The following is a 16,736-nucleotide window of genomic DNA, read 5'->3' as shown; positions in this document are numbered from 1 at the left end:
GACATATACGACAACTGTATATTTGGGAACCAATAGACTAAAACAGTGGCACCGAAATGGTCCAACTTCCTTAGTCATTAGCTCGAGGTCCCACAGTTTGATACATTCTGAGTTGTACTTGCATTTTGCCATGTTGTCTCTGTCAAGTAGCTGTCTGTTAGTCACTCACCCTACAGCAGAAAACTGCACTTCAAAGTAAAAGCTCTGTGCAGGAAATACACTGTACTTCAAAATAAAGTGTGTTTTTTTACAAACTTGACATGTTTGTGAATCCCTTGCAGTCCATTCAGAATGGGCCCGCGACCCACTTTTGGACCGCGACCCACCAGTTGGGAACCGGTGGTCTAGCATGTATCGTTAAGATTTCCCTTAACTGGAACTAAGGGGCCTGACCAGAAGCATGAAAAACAGCCCAAGGCCATAAAGTGCAGTATGTGGAAAGAGGAGACATATAATGCATCTTCCAGCTATAATAGTTGTGTTATTTTTAGAGGGCACCACTCCATATAAAATATATATGAAAAAAACCTACATTCTGAGCAGGTAAAACTATATCTTATTCAGTTAATGTTACAAGAGACCATAAAATAATCCAGTAAATCTGCATGAATTTCAACGGTTGCTGTCCTTTTCCATGTGGTGTCATGACACTGAATTTCCAGCAGGAGGCACAATAGGGTAAACTGTGCCTCCTTCAGTTGAGTTGAGTGTACATGCTCTGTAACAGTGTATTAAAGGAGGCTCCACTTGGCATTTAGAAAGAAAACCATGGGACTTCACTGGATTTGAAGCCTTTGATGCAGAGTACGAGCAGACATTCCTCTCCTTGGTGGATTTGATGCAGCAGTACAATGTGGGGAATTATTTCAGAGAGACGACATCACTGTGTTCAGTGATTTATGTCTGTTTAAGTATCACTCATTCAAAAAATAAAAAACAGTCCTCAGATGAAAAAGCCAGCAGAGCTTTGCTTCATCTCTGATCTTCCCAGTGACTAATTTTGATCTGTATTGAGTTTGACCACAGCTAGGCAAACAGGATTGGGCCTCATCGCACAGCAGCAGCATATCAGTGTAGTAAATGGGTCTGAGATGCATCAGCGACTGCAGCCGGCCCGCCCCATCTCCACAAGGCCCCGGAAAATGGACTCGTTGTCTGATTATTGGACTGGAAAATGAATGTACAGTCTCCATCAGCCTCAGACAGGAAAACTTCCCCCCCGACAGATGTAGCCACAGTGCAGCTGATGCACACTTCATCCTGAGGAACACAGTCTCATGCGGTGCCACATGTAGTCTGGGTGCTATGATGTTGTATTGTTCAGTGCTGTTCTGTTATCATCATCTGTTCTGTTTTTATCTCAGCTGCACTAGGACAAATTACAGAGTGTGTATTTGCACACGGGTGAGAAGAGTCACACTGCAGCTATTCGGCTATTTAAACCCATCCCTATGATACCTGTGTGCTGTGATTGGCCAGTACTTGTCACAATCACGCGTTGAGATTGGAAGCAGTTATGATTAGGGCAAATAGGTCATAGTCAGGGCTAACAGTAGCCAATTTCGGATATTCTCTGAGATTAAAGTGGAAAAATAATGCATGAAAACTCACATATGTATCGCAGGTGACATAGTATAAAGGGTGACTCAGAGTTAGTGGTGGATGAGTGGGTCAAGCACAGGATTTTCACACAGGAGACCGAGGTTTGAGTCAACATCGGCTTATTATTTTTAGACTTTGTTGACTAATCATTTTCAGTTTTAGGATGTGTAACACTGCTGAATACACACTGTACACAAACTTAAGCAGAATAGCTGAATAGACCTTTCGTGTTCATGTCAAATTTTGTTTACACCCAGGTGTAAATAAAATTGTTTGCCACAGACACCTGGGTGCAAACATCATCTGCTGACAAATTAATACCAACGTGATTGTTGTAGCCCTTAAACGCTGAACTTGAACTGACCCTGCTTGCTGTCTGCAGATTCAGTATCAACACAAAACCAGAGCCAAATCCAACACAGAGCAGCTGTATATTACGAACTAATCTGAACCAACCAGACTTCATTAGCAGATAATCTGACATATTTTTGTACCAACTTCAAACATACGTGGTGATGAATGGGAGATGATGGATTAACACTCACCATGTGATTTACATTAAAATAACATATATGATACTGTGAGCCAAAACAGTATCGGATTTTCCACCTGGGGGTGAGTACTGTGTGCTGGTGGGATCCACACTGCACACCCAGACGACCACACGCAGACATGATACAGGGATGATTCATACTCCCTGGGGTGCTGCTGTAATGGTCCATTATTCACGTGGCTGAGGATGCTGGTGAAGGCGGGTTTGATGTTTTGGGTGGTTGGCCTTCCTGATTCAGTTTTTCGCTGACCGTTGTTGGGGAATGAGAGCTACATATTGACCCCAGATGTGTTTGAGCTGCTGACTGTGGGAGTCTGTGTGTGTGCTGTATGTCTGGGTAACAGTAACACATGGCAGATTCTGATCCTTTGGCCATTTTGAAACATCTGCTGATTAGAAATTCACTCAGTTTGAAAAACGATCAGCATATGGCTTTATCCGAGTGTGTGTGTCTTCAAAGGCAAGAAAACACAGCATCCCTCCTTGCAGAGCAATGGCCCATGAAGGGCTGACCCCAAGTGGCGGCCTCACTAAACTGTAATCGCAGCAGTGCCTGCGGAGAACCGAAGCACAGAGAGGCCAAAACTCAATTTTTGTGCAGATGGGTTTAAGTGGGTCAGAAAACGCAAGCCTTCAACAGTTAGGGAAGCACTCAGCGACTATAGAAACTTCCAACTTGGGCAGGAAAAGGAAATTGAATGCAGACTGCCGGAGGCACAGATCCAGGATCAGATGACTGCAGTGAACCCTTTGTGCATTACAGAATGTGTTCGTCGATAGTTTCCATGAGCGAAGCTGTAAAGAATTACAATATTTAGAAAACTACAAGCGCTCACTTTTATACTGTACATACCAGGCTTTGAACAGACCCACTCTCTAGCATGGCCAAAGCTTTATTATGGTTACCATGGAAACGACATTGCCAGAGAAGCAAACTAAACCAAGGGCTTATCTACAATATACAGTAATGTAGGCAAAGATAGCAGACGAATGCATTCAGTGCTTGTGAGGGGTAAAAATATGTCAGTTTTGTCTGTAATGAGTAATTGTATGCTTTCAGTGTGAAAGTACTGAATTCAGAATAACAGTTTCTTCTTTTTGGGTCAGTCATACATTATATATACCATATCAGATTTCTGGAAAAATGCTGAAATGGAATTATTTTCCACAACCAGTGCTACTGTAAATCCTCGACGCAAATGGAAACACAAACAATAGCTTTATACAGCAGGCAGACAGCTCTCCCCCACAACGCCAATTACAAGCCAATCTAATTAAGTGGTTAGCATGCTGTCTTCACACCAGTCTCTCTGTCTGTCTGTGTCACACTGTCATTTTCTACGTCTGTGTTTCTCTTTCTTTCCCTCCATCTCACACACAAACCAATGCACACACACACACGCACACACATCCTCCACAAATACATCCGTTCAGCAGCTATCACACTGACACACAAGGCAGCCCATCAGTGGGTCAGTGGAAGACGGTTGCCATGGCAGCACATCCCGAGCCATGTTGCCGCATGATCAGAGGTGTGATGCTGCTGAACCAGCCTCCTCTCTCTCTCTCTCTCTCTCTCTCTCTCTCTCTCTCTCTCTCTCTCTCTGTGCTCCGCATTGCTGCCTGCACACTGCTGTATGGAAACACAAAATGGTTCAGTCCAGATCCCCAGATGTCCACACGCTGGCCCCCCAAACCCTCTGTCACCTTGTAGAGTACAGGACAAGCTATTTTGTCTCCCCTGCACCGTGTCTTTTTTCCACAGTATGTAATGCATATGCAGCAGCCATGATGAAACTGTGACTTGCTCTGTGTCATGTGTGAGGCCATGAGCGGCACATGGTGCTGTCAGGAAATCTAATCAATTTAAGAGATGAAAAACACGTCTTATCTTATAAACACATCTGTACTGTGAAAGAGATTTGTGTCTTTATGTCCCTGTATCATATTCATACTATAATCTATATTAAGATAAGAGGATTAGACATCATATAACGAGTAGCGGCGATGTGTAATGTATATGTCAAATTCCTGCACAGGGTTGCACCAGCTATGTGTAAGGTGTCTCCTCAGTTACTCAGCTACTAAAATTGGTTGCACCACGACTACTTGCGACATAACCCCAGCATGTCCGAAGTCTGGCCCGGGAACCAATTTCAAATAAAAGATCACTTAGCATTTTTCCCTTTACCTCATGATAGCAGGACTAACAACGCAGGTGTGACTAATGTGCTTTCCTTAACAGATGGTAAACAAGCAAACAAATGGTTACTCAGCAACCTACATTTCTTGGTAAGTAGCAGAAATGGCCTCAACAAAAAAGTGTCAAGTTGACAGTGAGGGCTGCTGCTTTCAGGAGCTGTGGAAATTTAAATACTTTTTCACTGTAAGATGAAACAGTCTCATCTGCACAGGATTTTGTGTTTAATAACCGATATGATGTGAGAAGGAGCTAGTCCCCAGGTATTTTCACACTATATAATCTGGCCCCTTGCCCTGAAGTCATAACTATGGCTTAAATCAACAATCATAGATAGAGCTCCATCGTCATGGTTACAGTGGGTATTAGCTTTTTGGCTGGCATGAGCAACTTGACATTGTAGCACATCATAGTAAGCTAGATCGATACTGAAATATTATATCAGCATCGATATTTTCTTTTGACAATAGATCAAAATACTGTGTAATGTGGAAGGGGCCGCTCACAGAGAACTATCACCCAACTCTGCACTCCACCCTCACCTCTACAGAGCGAGAGACGAACAGACGGGCAGACGGAGAATGTTCGGACTAGCTCTACTGTGTTCACCAGCTAGTCCGGCTGTCTGGCTCTTTAGCTGCTAAATGCTGCATTTAGCAGCTAAAGAGCCAGACAGAAACCAAAACAAAGCTGTAATGACATTAAACATTCGACTGGTATTTGTCAGATGGCCAGACTCCAAATGAGTGCTAATGTTGCTCTGGATGAGTGACCAGGCAACTATTTGCTAACACAGTGGTTCCTAATTGGTCTAGCCTCAGGGTCGGGATTTCTCTTTAGTCATTAGTTCAAGGTCCACATAGTTTAAAACATTTAGCATTATACCTGTGTTTGGCCATGTCGTTAAGCTAGTTTGCTGTCTCTGTCAAGTAGCTGTTCATTGGTTACTCACTTTATAGCAGGAAACGGCAGTTTAGAATAAAAGCCATGTGCGGGAAATTCACTGTACTAAAAAATAAAGTCTGTTTTTCACAAACTTGACATGTTTGCAAGTCACTTGTGGTCCATTCAGAATGGACCCACAACCCACTTTTGGACCGCAACCGACCAGTGGAAAACCACTGTGCTAACATATGTGCCATATCAACTTTATGAAGTGATAATATGTTTCTAGCTTGTTGTACTGCCCCCAAGTGGTCAAAAAATCAATTGATGCAGGTTTAACTGAAGATGTAACAGCAGCAGTAGGTCTAAAGCCTGATTGATAGGTCGCCCCACACTTTTGATGAGGGTTGCTGCACAGAAATGACATATTTTTGACAGATGAAAGTGTTGCTCAACATTTTTCTTTCATGTTGTACACCCAGTGATTTATGTTACATTGTGGACACCATGACAAAATTACTATTGTAATTATCAGTAGATTTAAACCATAGACTGTATAAAGATGGACGAAGGGTCTCAACTTACCCCCACTGTACAAAAATGAAGCCAAAATATCCCGGATATGGCCGATGCCATCTTGCGCTAGTGACATCATTCGAAGCCAGAGTCTGCCCAGCAGTAATGTCCTTCAATATCAAGTTCCAACCCATAAAGCCCTCCGACCAATCCCGAGCAGCGCCACTGATTGCTAGCATACCAATTGCTACACACAGCTATCAATCATGACCTCAATCCCCCCTTTTTTTTAACAGCAAATTACTTGTTATAACCATCCATCAATCCATTTTCGTAACCTCTTATTCTCCTGAGGGTCACGGGGGGGCTGAAGCCCATCCCAGCTGACACTGGGCGAGAGGCAGGGTACACCCTGGACAGGTCACCAGACTATCACAGGGCTGACACATAGAGACGGACAACCATTCACACTCATATTCACACCTACGGACAATTTAGAGTCACCAGTTAACCTGCATGTCTTTGGACTGTGGGAGGAAGCTGGAGTACCAGGAGAAAACCCACGCTGACATGGGGAGAACATGCAAACTCCACACAGAAGGGCTCCCCCGTAGGATCGAACCAGGAACCCTCTTGCTGTGAGGCGACAGTGCTAACCACTACACCACCTTATTAAAAAAAAAAAGAACACTCGAACAACACAAGTGTGATAAGAACTACCTAAAATAACAGAAACTTCCTTGGTTCAATGGATGCACTGACCACCTCCTTTTCTTTCGCTCCTGTTGTCTTTTCAGTCGAGGTAAGTTTAAAAACTCTTCCTCTTCAATTAACTCACTGATTTTGTCAAATTCCTTCAAAAGCAAAAGGAAACAAAGCAGCACAAATACAGATACAAAACAATCAGCTGCCATTACAATATATATCAAATCGCGATGACATAATGTAACTAAACACGCCAGCTGAAGGATAGCATCTTGTTGCCATAGGATGACTGAAACCTTTTGCCAAAGCATAACTTGAAAAAGCTGCATGGCTCTTTAATTTCTGACGACCAACACCCATTAAAAGTGTCAAGCGTTCTACCATAAACCAGGCGTTTACCGTGATTCGTACCGAAACCATGAAAGAAGGAGTCAACAGCTTTATAAATGCAGAGATTTAGAAGTAGATTAAAAACATAATACAGTATTAGCTAAACCTACCTGCCAATTGCAATTCAAGTTTCATGAAAATCTGACACATGATGGATTATTATGTTCAATTATTACAGGTTCAGTATCACAAGATCACAAGTCTCAGTATTCTAGTGTTTCAGGTTTGAAGAGAGGCTGATGAAAGAATGTTGTGGAACAAAAACTGGCCCCAAAAGTGAGTTCAGCTTCTTATGAGGCATTGCAGTCATCAATAGCTCTTTATTGCAGCTAAGTGCCTCTCGCTGCTTCTCTCCCCACTCAGCCAGAGAGGCTGGAGCAAAACCAAATGCTGAAAGATTCTTGCCTCTTTTTTTATGAGATCTTCCAATTTAGTTAGTTTTCAAATGTTAATCTGCCAAGATAATACGTAAATCTGTCGGATACAATAGTCATATTGAGGCAGATGGGCCTCCTGTGAAACTCGCATGTTCTGTTACAAACATTAGGCTTTGCATTCATCCCGTCAACTAAATGACATTATGGAAAAAACAAGTCATTTCCTCAGCGAACATCTGTATTAGACATGAAAAACTAACCTGTGCTTACATACACTACAGCCGAGTGCCTGTAAAACATCAACAATAATTGACCGAACACCGCTGAAATGACACTGAATGCTGAGCAGCAGTCATAATTCATATACCAGATATGGAAAATAACAACCATACACCAGCAATATAATGTGATTACTGCTCGACTCATAAAACCAGTGCTTTAAATATGGCTTGCAATGGGATGAAATCATACGTGTGATGGTAAAGCTCTGCCAGCATGGTGTGAAGAATGTAACCACAGGAAGCAGTTATGATTCTTGACGTGGTCAGACGTGGTCAGGGCTAAATAAGAGGCCACCTCAACAAGACTCATGAGACATAAAACAGTCAGTCAGCAAAGAAGTGGTGCTCAGTCTCATTAAAAATAGTGAAATGAGCAAAAACTTGGAAATGATTTACAATTCTAATATTACCCTCTACATAACAGCAATAATTATAGCAATTACTGTACATAATGCAGTTTAATACATCTGTCCATAAGGTAACAAATACTTCCTCTATGAAACTTTTCTTGTGTTGTTAACAGAGTGGTGGAGAGGCAGTGCTTTGTACTGTTGTTGTACTGGATTGTGTTTTATTGTCTATCAATGAGGTGGACCCGTAATTAGAAACACTTTTCAATATAAAACAATCCCCACAGAGAAAACTCAAAATCTGCCAGCTCAAGTAGTCCTTCCAAAATCTCCAGCCTGCATTAATCCATATTTTTTCCATCGACACTGAATCAAGTTACCTCATTCTTTATGGCCTGCAGGAGCCGTTTTAATCGATGCAACTTCCAGCAGCAGCCAGCTGCTTTCAGAGAACAAGCTCTTACAGAGTAAACCTCCACCTACCTTGCAGAGGTGTGGACTTGAGGCACATACTTAGACTAAGTCAGACTCAAGGCACAACTCAGATGACTCTAGACTTGACATGACAAAATCAAAAAAGACTCAACTTCGACTTTAACTCAGGTGACTCATGACTTCACTTGAACTTTAGCCTTTTGACTCGATGAGCCAAAACATTAAAATTATGTTATTTAAAAAGTGTGCCACGAATCAATTCATTTACTAAATCAACATCGACATCATTCATTCCCAGCAAGTCGACACTTTGGACAGCATCCAATCAAGTTGTAAGAGAAAACCATCAAGAACGAATATTATCTTACCGAGCGCCAGTTGGAAGAAATGATACCAAACATTATTTCATTTGCATACAGAAACTATGTGGCGGTCAACAAAAACCCAAATTGCAGTATGTAAAATGTGCAGGTCAAAAATTACACGGACGCAACAACTTCCTAATTTCTTCAAATTGTGAGCTGCCCAAAGAACAGTAAGTTGAGGCTAATATTGACATAGTTAGCAAGCTGATGTTTAGCTAACACTAGCTTAACAGCTAGGTGCCAATAAATATTCATGGTGTGGTTGTGTCTGCTGAATGTGAAAGAGGGCAACTTTAGCCTGTAGCTTTATGAGCTAGATACATCACAGTAATTGTGTATTTATAGGATCATTTTGTTGTTTTACTGCCCCCTAGTGGCTACAATGGATTAATGTTGTTCCATGTCTGCTGGAAGTGTGAATGAGCAAATATTTACCTGGCTATGTCATAGTGGCATGGTATGTTGAAATCTCCCCTGCCGGCCAGTCAACACAGATGCCTTTTCTATCTACCTTTGCCCTTTCCTACTTTTCTATCCATCTAACCCTTAGGCTCCAACTCGGACCCCCAGGCAGCACTATTACTCCCACTCATAGTCTCGAGTATATGCATCAGGGATCATAACATCTAGTTCTAAAACGAACTGCTAATATGTTACCAATAATGCTTTATAAGGCCATTATATTTTATGTTAGGCTCAATCTGCAACCTCCAGGCCTGAAAAATGGAGTCAACGTCAAAGTGACAAAAAAACTACAGTTCCTCGAATGGCCACTTGAGGCTGGCTCCAAGAGTGAGTCAGTCACTATAGACCCCCATGTTAAAATGCCCAACTTTACAGCAAAAATAAACATGTTTACAGCCTGGTATGAAAATGATTTTGGTCTCTGATGCTAATTTGAACATTCATGACAACTGTGCAGGGCGTGAATTCTTATTTAACCCACCCATTTACATTTTATTAAGGCCTAAAGTTGTGGATAAATAAGGGTGTGGCCACTTTGAGTGACAGGCTGTCTGCTCGAGGTCACCTCGTGCTCTTAATCAGATCCAATTCTTGCTCCTCCTCAGCTCCACCCTCTTGTCAAAATCACCCCTGCCTCCAAAAATCCAAGATGGCAACGGCTGAAATACCAAACTCAAGGCTTCAGAGCAGGAGTCCACAAAACAGTGGGTGACATCATGGTGGCTACATTAAATATTTTTATAGTCTATGGTTACAATAGTATGCGTTTGTCATCTTGTTTCTGTGTTATTCTACCCTCTAGTTTCCAAAAAGTGATAATGCAGCTTTAAACTAGATTAAATTAATTGTCGGCTTGTATGCTACTTTGTGGGATGGCATACAGAAATACATGCAATTATAACAACTGGTTACAGATGAATTGTCCCAGTTTTCTAGGAAAAAACAGTAAGGCTACATTAATGATTTATAAAACAGGCGTCTTAAATAATTTTCTTTTAACAGGGATAAACCAGATTATCAGTTAGCTGTGTGTTGCTGTAGAGAAGCGACTGTTCCTCTCTGATGGAAAGGCGGAGCTCTCGAGGAGATTGGGATGTATGTGGCATCACATTATTGATGAGGCAGACACACAGCTGCAGTGATTACTGTCAGTGTGTACACATTTAGCCTCAGATAGCCGGTGCTGTCTGCTGCGGGTTAATCAATATCCATTAGACAAAGAGCAATGTGCTGTAGCTCCATATGTTGAAAAACAAGCAGCATTCTGTCCTATTATTTCACCAGTGGATATTTTCCAGATTGTTTTAAGCGTTACACATTAGTCTTATACATAATATAACACAAAGCACTATAGATTAAAAACTATTATTGATTGGAAAGAAGCCTCACTACCATTCGGATACAGCTAATTAATTTTAGGGCTAATTTCAGATTAATGAAATGTATGAGTGTGTAAAACTGGGGCTCCAGTGAGAGGGAGCAGAAATCGCATCCCTCCATACAGCCGATTACCAGCTGGTTTCCATGGTGATGCAGGAGGAGCCTGATCTATTTCTAAGAGCTGGGAGCTAATGGTTCTCAATGAGCTGAGCTGTGAGTATGTGACAGGGGATGTACAGTAGAAATGCAAATGTGACACAGAATTTGCGAGAGGATACTGTAAGGAGAAAATTAGAGCATGTGCTGCTGCGCCCGCTTCAAAAACCGGATTAACTTGTTATCTACATCAAAGGTTGTTGGTATATTTATGAGGCAGGATTAGTTCTTGATACAGAGAACATCAGCATTCCAGTAGTCCTGCCCAAAAATCAAGGATACTTTCCAGTGAAACTAACGCAGACCAGCAAAGCATACAAATTAGAGGAGTCTCCACAGTGGTGAATCGTCCAAAGATAAACATGCAACCTACTCAAGGTCGGAGAGAAAATAGCACCCTGTACTTCCATATCTTTGGCAGCCACAATAGCCTATAATTACTCTCGTGACATTTCCATGTATGTATCCAAACACACCTATAATCCTCTTGGTGGAAATGGTAATAATCTGTGGGGGCCTGGTTGCACCCACGAGGATGTCTCTGCGTCACCTTGAAAGCACGTTTAGGGACTGCTGACACCGGTGGCCTAACGCTGAGCATGATGAGGCATTTTTTAGAAACATGGTTACATAAAATGATTAGCATCTTTGGTGCCTGTGGTGTCGCAAAGCAGAGGCGAGTCCCCACGCTCACCTCTCACAGACATTTGAACCGCTGCAGCAGAGCTGATGCAGCGCGGGGACAGAATACAGGGCAGATTTAAATGGATTTCGAGTGCACGGATGTTACTGTGAGAAATGGACCCATATAACATAATCCCTGCTTAATCCGAACCTTATCAGGGTTCTGCTGTCTGATCTTTTTCACCTCCCTACAAACAAAATACTAAAGTTTTACACATGCAGCTAGTCGTCCATTTTTATTCAACACAACACTTCTTTATTAACATTCTTAGTCACAGTCGTACGCCTCTCTGATTCACCTCAGCTCCAAATTTTACAGAAGTTAAAGTGACCCATTTCCATTTCACACTTTTCCTTCCTTGCTCTAATTTCTACTCATCTAAATGTGTCTCATCTCTTTTCTTGTCCCTCCCCACTGCACTCTGTAGTACGAACGTGACCTGGCTAGCAGGGCCCTGCAAGCGCTCCAGGGGCTGAGCTTAAATCCCACTGCATGTGCAACAGCGATAAAGCTGCTAAACCACACTGGAGAACTGTCCTGGATTCTTTCTCCTCCTCTCTCTGACTCTCACTGTCAGCTGTCAACTCAGGAGAGGGAATTAGGTAAAGACACAGAGGGGATGTGAAGGAAGGGAGGCAAGGGTGAAGGTGAAGAAGGCGAGAGTGGAGGAGAAGGTGGTGAAGAAGGAGGAAGAAGAAAAGGAGAAAAAGGAGGACAATGACAAGAGGAGTGTGAAGAAGACTAAGAAGAGGACAGAGAAGAATAAGTAAAAGAACAAGAGGAGTAAGGGAATGAAGAACATGATGAAGAATCAGAAAAAGAACAAGAAGCCCGCAAAGAGGAAGGCAAAGACATAGAGGACAAAGATAAAGAAGGTGACGAAGGCAAAGATAAGGGAGAAGAGAGTAAGAAAGAAAAAAGAATAAGATAAAGAATGAGAAGAGCATGAAGCGGACAAAAAAGGGAAGGTGATGAAGAAGAGGGTGAAAAAAGAAGGTGTAGAAGGAGTAAAAGCAACAAGAACAAGTAGAGTGTGAAGAAGATGAACAGGAAGGTGGGGAAAAATAAGACAAAGTACAAGGAGAAGAGCATGAAGAAGAAGAAGAGGAAGGCGAATAAGTGGGTGAAGAAAAAGACGGTGAAGAAGAAAAAGCAACAACAAGAAGAGCATGAAGACGACGAGGAAGAGGAGGGCAAAGAAGCAGAAGAAGAATAAGAATGTGAAGAAAATGAAATAGAGGTTGGTGAAGAATAACAGCAAAAAGAATATGGGGTGAAGAAAGGGCCGGTTAAGACAGAAAAGTAGAAGAAAAAGCAATAACAAGAAGACTGTGAAGAAGACAAGAAAGAGGAAGACGAAGAACAAGAAGAAAAAGAACAAGAAGAAGAATAGCATGAAGAAAGGGTTGGCGAAGAATAACAGCAGAAAGAACAACATAAAGAGCATGAAGAAGAGAAGGACAAAGTAAAAAGGGTGGAGAAAAAGGTCAAGAAGGAGAAGAAGAAAGAGTGTGAAGAAGAGTAAGGTGAGGAAGAACAAGAAGATAAAGAACAGGAATGTGAGGAAGAATAAGAAAAAGAACAAGAAGAAGAGCGTGAAGAAGACGAAGAGGAAGGTGAGGAAGAAGTGGGTGAAAAATAGGTGAAGAGTAGAAGAAGAAAAAGTAACAAGAAGAGCATGAAGAAGATGAAGACCAGGAAGATGAGTAAGAATAAGAAAAATGACAAGAAAAAAGTGTGAAGATGAAGAAGAGGGTGAAGAAAGAAAGTGAAGAAGAAAAAGTGGAGGAAGATAAAGCAACGAGAAGGGCACGAAGAAGATGAGGAAGAGGAAGGCGAAGAAATAGAAGAAGAAAAAGAACAAGAAGAATAGAAGAGGTTGGTGAAGGATAATAACTAAGAGAACAACATGAGGAGCATGAAGAGGAGAAGGACAATATCAGAGGGTGAAGAAGAGGAAGGTGAAGAAGGAAAAGTAGAGGAAGAACAACAAGATAAGCATGAAAAAGACGAGGAAGAAGAAGGCAAAGAACACGAAGAAAAGGAAGGTGAGAAAAAGTAAGACAAAGAGCAAGAAAAAGAGTGTGAGGAAGACGAAGAGCAAGATGAGGAAGAAGTGGGTAAAGAAAAAGAAAGTGACGAGGAAAAAGTAGAAGAGAAAGCAAAAGCAACAAGAAGAGCATGAAGAAGATGAGGAAGAGGAAGGCGAAGAAGTAAAAGAAGAAAAAGAACAAGAATAGTGTGAAGAAAATGAAGAAGAGGTTGGTGAAGGATAATAACCAAAAGAACAACATTAAGAGCGTGATGAGGAAAAGGACGAAATAAGAGGGTGAAGAAGGAAAAGTAGAAGAAGAAGGAGCAACAACAAGAAGGGCATGAAGAAGACGAGGAAGAGGAAGGCAAAGAACAAGAAGAAAAAGAACAAGAAGAAGATGAAGAAAAGGAAGGTGAGGAAAAGTAAGACAAAGAACAAGAAGACGAGTGTGAAGAAGACGGAGAGCAAGATGAAGAAGAAGTGGGTAAAGAAAAAGTAGAAGAGGACGCAAAAGCAACAAGAGCGTGAAGAAGACGAGGAAGAGGAACATGAAGAAGAAAAAGAAGAAAAAGAAGAAGAATAGCAACAAGAACATGAAGAGTATGAAGAGTATAAATAAAAGAGGGTGAAGAAAAAGAAACTGAAGAAGGCAAAGATGGAGAAGAAGAGCAACAAGAAGAGCATAAAGACAAGAAAGAGGAAGGCGAAGAACAAGAAGAAGAACAGCATGAAGAAAATGGGGAAGAGGTTGGTGAAGAAAAATAACCAAAAGATCACAAAGACCATAACGAAGAGGACAAAGTAAAAGAAGGTGAAGAAAAAAGGTCGAGAAGGAGAAGAAGAAAGAGCTAGAAGAAGAGCATGTAGAAGAGGAAGACGAAGAAGAACAAAATGAGAACCTGTCATATCTAGCATTCCTGTTAGGAACACACAGTGTCGTCTGATCTGAACTATCTGTTGCGTCTGTACCTGTTGTTTTCTCCACAGGATTCAGGAGCTGCACAGTTTCTACCAGTCGGGGCTGAGAGAGCATTTACTGTGTAACAGAGAAGACACCTGATGAGTTTTCAAATTCTCCTCTCAGTCAGAGGAGGCTTTCAGAAGTTTTTCACTGTCAGCAAAAACAGCCTCTGGCAGTGTCACAGGCACTTTGAGAAATCCTTAAAAAAGAGGAGTATCAGCTGAGTGCTGATGAAGGCGCTTTGATACACCTGCCAAGTGCAAAACATCCAACACAAAGCAGAAAGCCAAGATCTCAGCACCAAAACTTTCCTTCATGAAAGTTTCTTGCACCACAGTCGAATGTTAAAATGCACATATTAAACCTGAGATGCATCATGGGATAATGACCAGCACTTATCAGCTTAGTGCGTACTGTGAGTTAATGTTACGTGACAGCAACATCTCTCTGACCTTTTTAAAGGCACAAGGTGGAGGCCAAAAGGACAAAGCAGCATGCAGCCACTGATTGGCTCATGTAGTCATGGTAACAACCCATGCTCGTCCTCAGATATCTTACCCATTAGCGAGGTTGTCGTCATCATCATCCGGCAGGCTCTTTCCTTGAAGGTCACTGTCGCTCAGGTAACCAGACTTGAGGTCGGCGTCATCCAACCCTTCGATGAGCTCGATGCGAGACGTGCTGCTGAGGCGGCTGGAGCAGCGAGCTGGCATCGTGTGGGCCGTGTACTGGGAGGCGCTCTTGCTACCCTGGTACCCTCCACCAGTGGAGGACGGGGCATCGCCCGCTTGGAGGCGAGGGCTGGACTGGCCGTGGCGCCAGGAGAGAGGCGATGAGCGGTTGGACAGGCTGGATATGCTGCGAGCGTTGGTCTCGTCACTGTCGTAGCCCACGTTACTGCTGTCCACACAGCTAGACAGACACAAGGGGGGAGGGGAGGTCAGTGTGTGTTACATTGACATACTTGAGGCACTAGCTGACATTCATGTCCAGACTGACACACGAAATCAGTTAATCAACAAAAGGATGAGACCAGAGCTCTCCCTCTGTCAGAAGTCCTTCAGAGGAACCGACAGTGGCATTGAGTCGCTGGTGACCCAGATACAGCAGTTGTGTCGTATCGTCTTCAGGGAGTAAAGCCAGAAATGTGGCCTCTCAGAACCCAAAGACAAAGAGACGGGTGTCCTGATATCTGTGCATTAATGCAACGAGCAGCATCTCTCTACATCTCTTCAAACAATACATTCACATACACCAGGGACTGTGCTTTGCATGACCACACCCAAAACATGGTTTCTACAACTGAAGAAAGGAAAGTGAGATTAAAGACTTTTTCAGACTTTTGATGCCAATCAGAATAAAATGTAAGCAATGACGAATGACTGGGGGGGGGGAGTCAGAGAAAATTTTGCCCAAATGTTTATTGTACCCTACCCTTGTGTTGTTCCAGGGAGAAAATCTGGATGATCTACTTGAATTTTTTTGGCTTTAAACACTTTCTAGGGATGGCAAAGGTAAGGGTTGAACAGAACTGGGAAATATGTGGCGTTTTCTTTGGCGATTTTGTGCTCTGCATGTGGGATTTAAATGAATGAATGCCATTATTGTCTTGGCATGTTCACATACAACAAAATTTGCTGGCTCCCATAAAAGAAAAACTGTTCCATTCTCTCAACACACACTCACGTACCCATACATTAAAATTGAATAAGGCTAAAATATGATAAATAAGGTGCTGTAAAAAGGACAAGATAAAGTGCATATGCAGTCCTTGTATATCTGTCCATGGGTAGATTTGGGGGAGAGACTTCAGACTGTGTATTGCTGCAAGGTAAAAACTGTTTCTCAGTCTGGCGGTGCTGCATTTCAGGGCCCTGTAGCATCTTCCAGAGGGCAGCAGGGTGAACAGGTGGTGAAAGAGGTTACTTTCACCACTTACTCTGCCTTGATGTTCGATTTATTTATTCATTTATTTGCATTAACTACACCAAGCTTCGTATGCATTGCTTTGTACCTGTTTCAGCCATACTACAAAATCTAAATAGCCATTTTTTGTTCAGGGCTCAGGAACAGCTAGCTTGTAGACAGTGGATCCTCTGCCCTGTTCATCACGACCAGAATTAAAATGTAATGCTGTGTCTCAAATCGCGTACTTCTGTACTTACACTTAATATTTTGGGAGGTATGGAAAAATGCAGTGCACTATGAGTACCCAGATGGTGCACTCAAAATGCTCAAGAAGTTGAGTGTAGAACCATGGACACTTCTCGCCCTCAAAGGTCGCCATCTTGGCTACATAGGGGAAGGGGAGGGACCACTTTTCAAACTGGAAATGGCGGCCGAGGACTGTGCGACCATGAACGCCGCTGCATTGTACAAATCCATGTGTTTTTTG

At 42.4% G+C, this 16,736-nt stretch overlaps 1 protein-coding gene across 7 annotated transcripts in view; it reads right to left on the bottom strand.

Annotated features, from left to right (window-relative positions):
- The window catches only part of nav1b (neuron navigator 1b), a 122,398-nt gene that overhangs the window by 45,083 nt on the left and 60,579 nt on the right, over positions 1 to 16,736 (bottom strand). For all 7 annotated transcript variants that reach the window (XM_078170191.1, XM_078170167.1, XM_078170180.1 and 4 more), the window contains one exon: positions 14,900 to 15,253. In XM_078170191.1, coding sequence (XP_078026317.1) covers positions 14,900 to 15,253 — 354 coding nt within the window. The remainder of the gene's footprint in view (positions 1 to 14,899; positions 15,254 to 16,736) is intronic.

This window comes from Epinephelus lanceolatus, chromosome 1 (assembly GCF_041903045.1).
Source record: "Epinephelus lanceolatus isolate andai-2023 chromosome 1, ASM4190304v1, whole genome shotgun sequence".
In the NCBI taxonomy this organism is placed as follows: Eukaryota; Metazoa; Chordata; class Actinopteri; order Perciformes; family Serranidae; genus Epinephelus; species Epinephelus lanceolatus.
The sequence above is the reverse complement of the archived record's forward strand: the minus strand, read 5'-3'. Positions and strand labels throughout refer to the sequence as shown.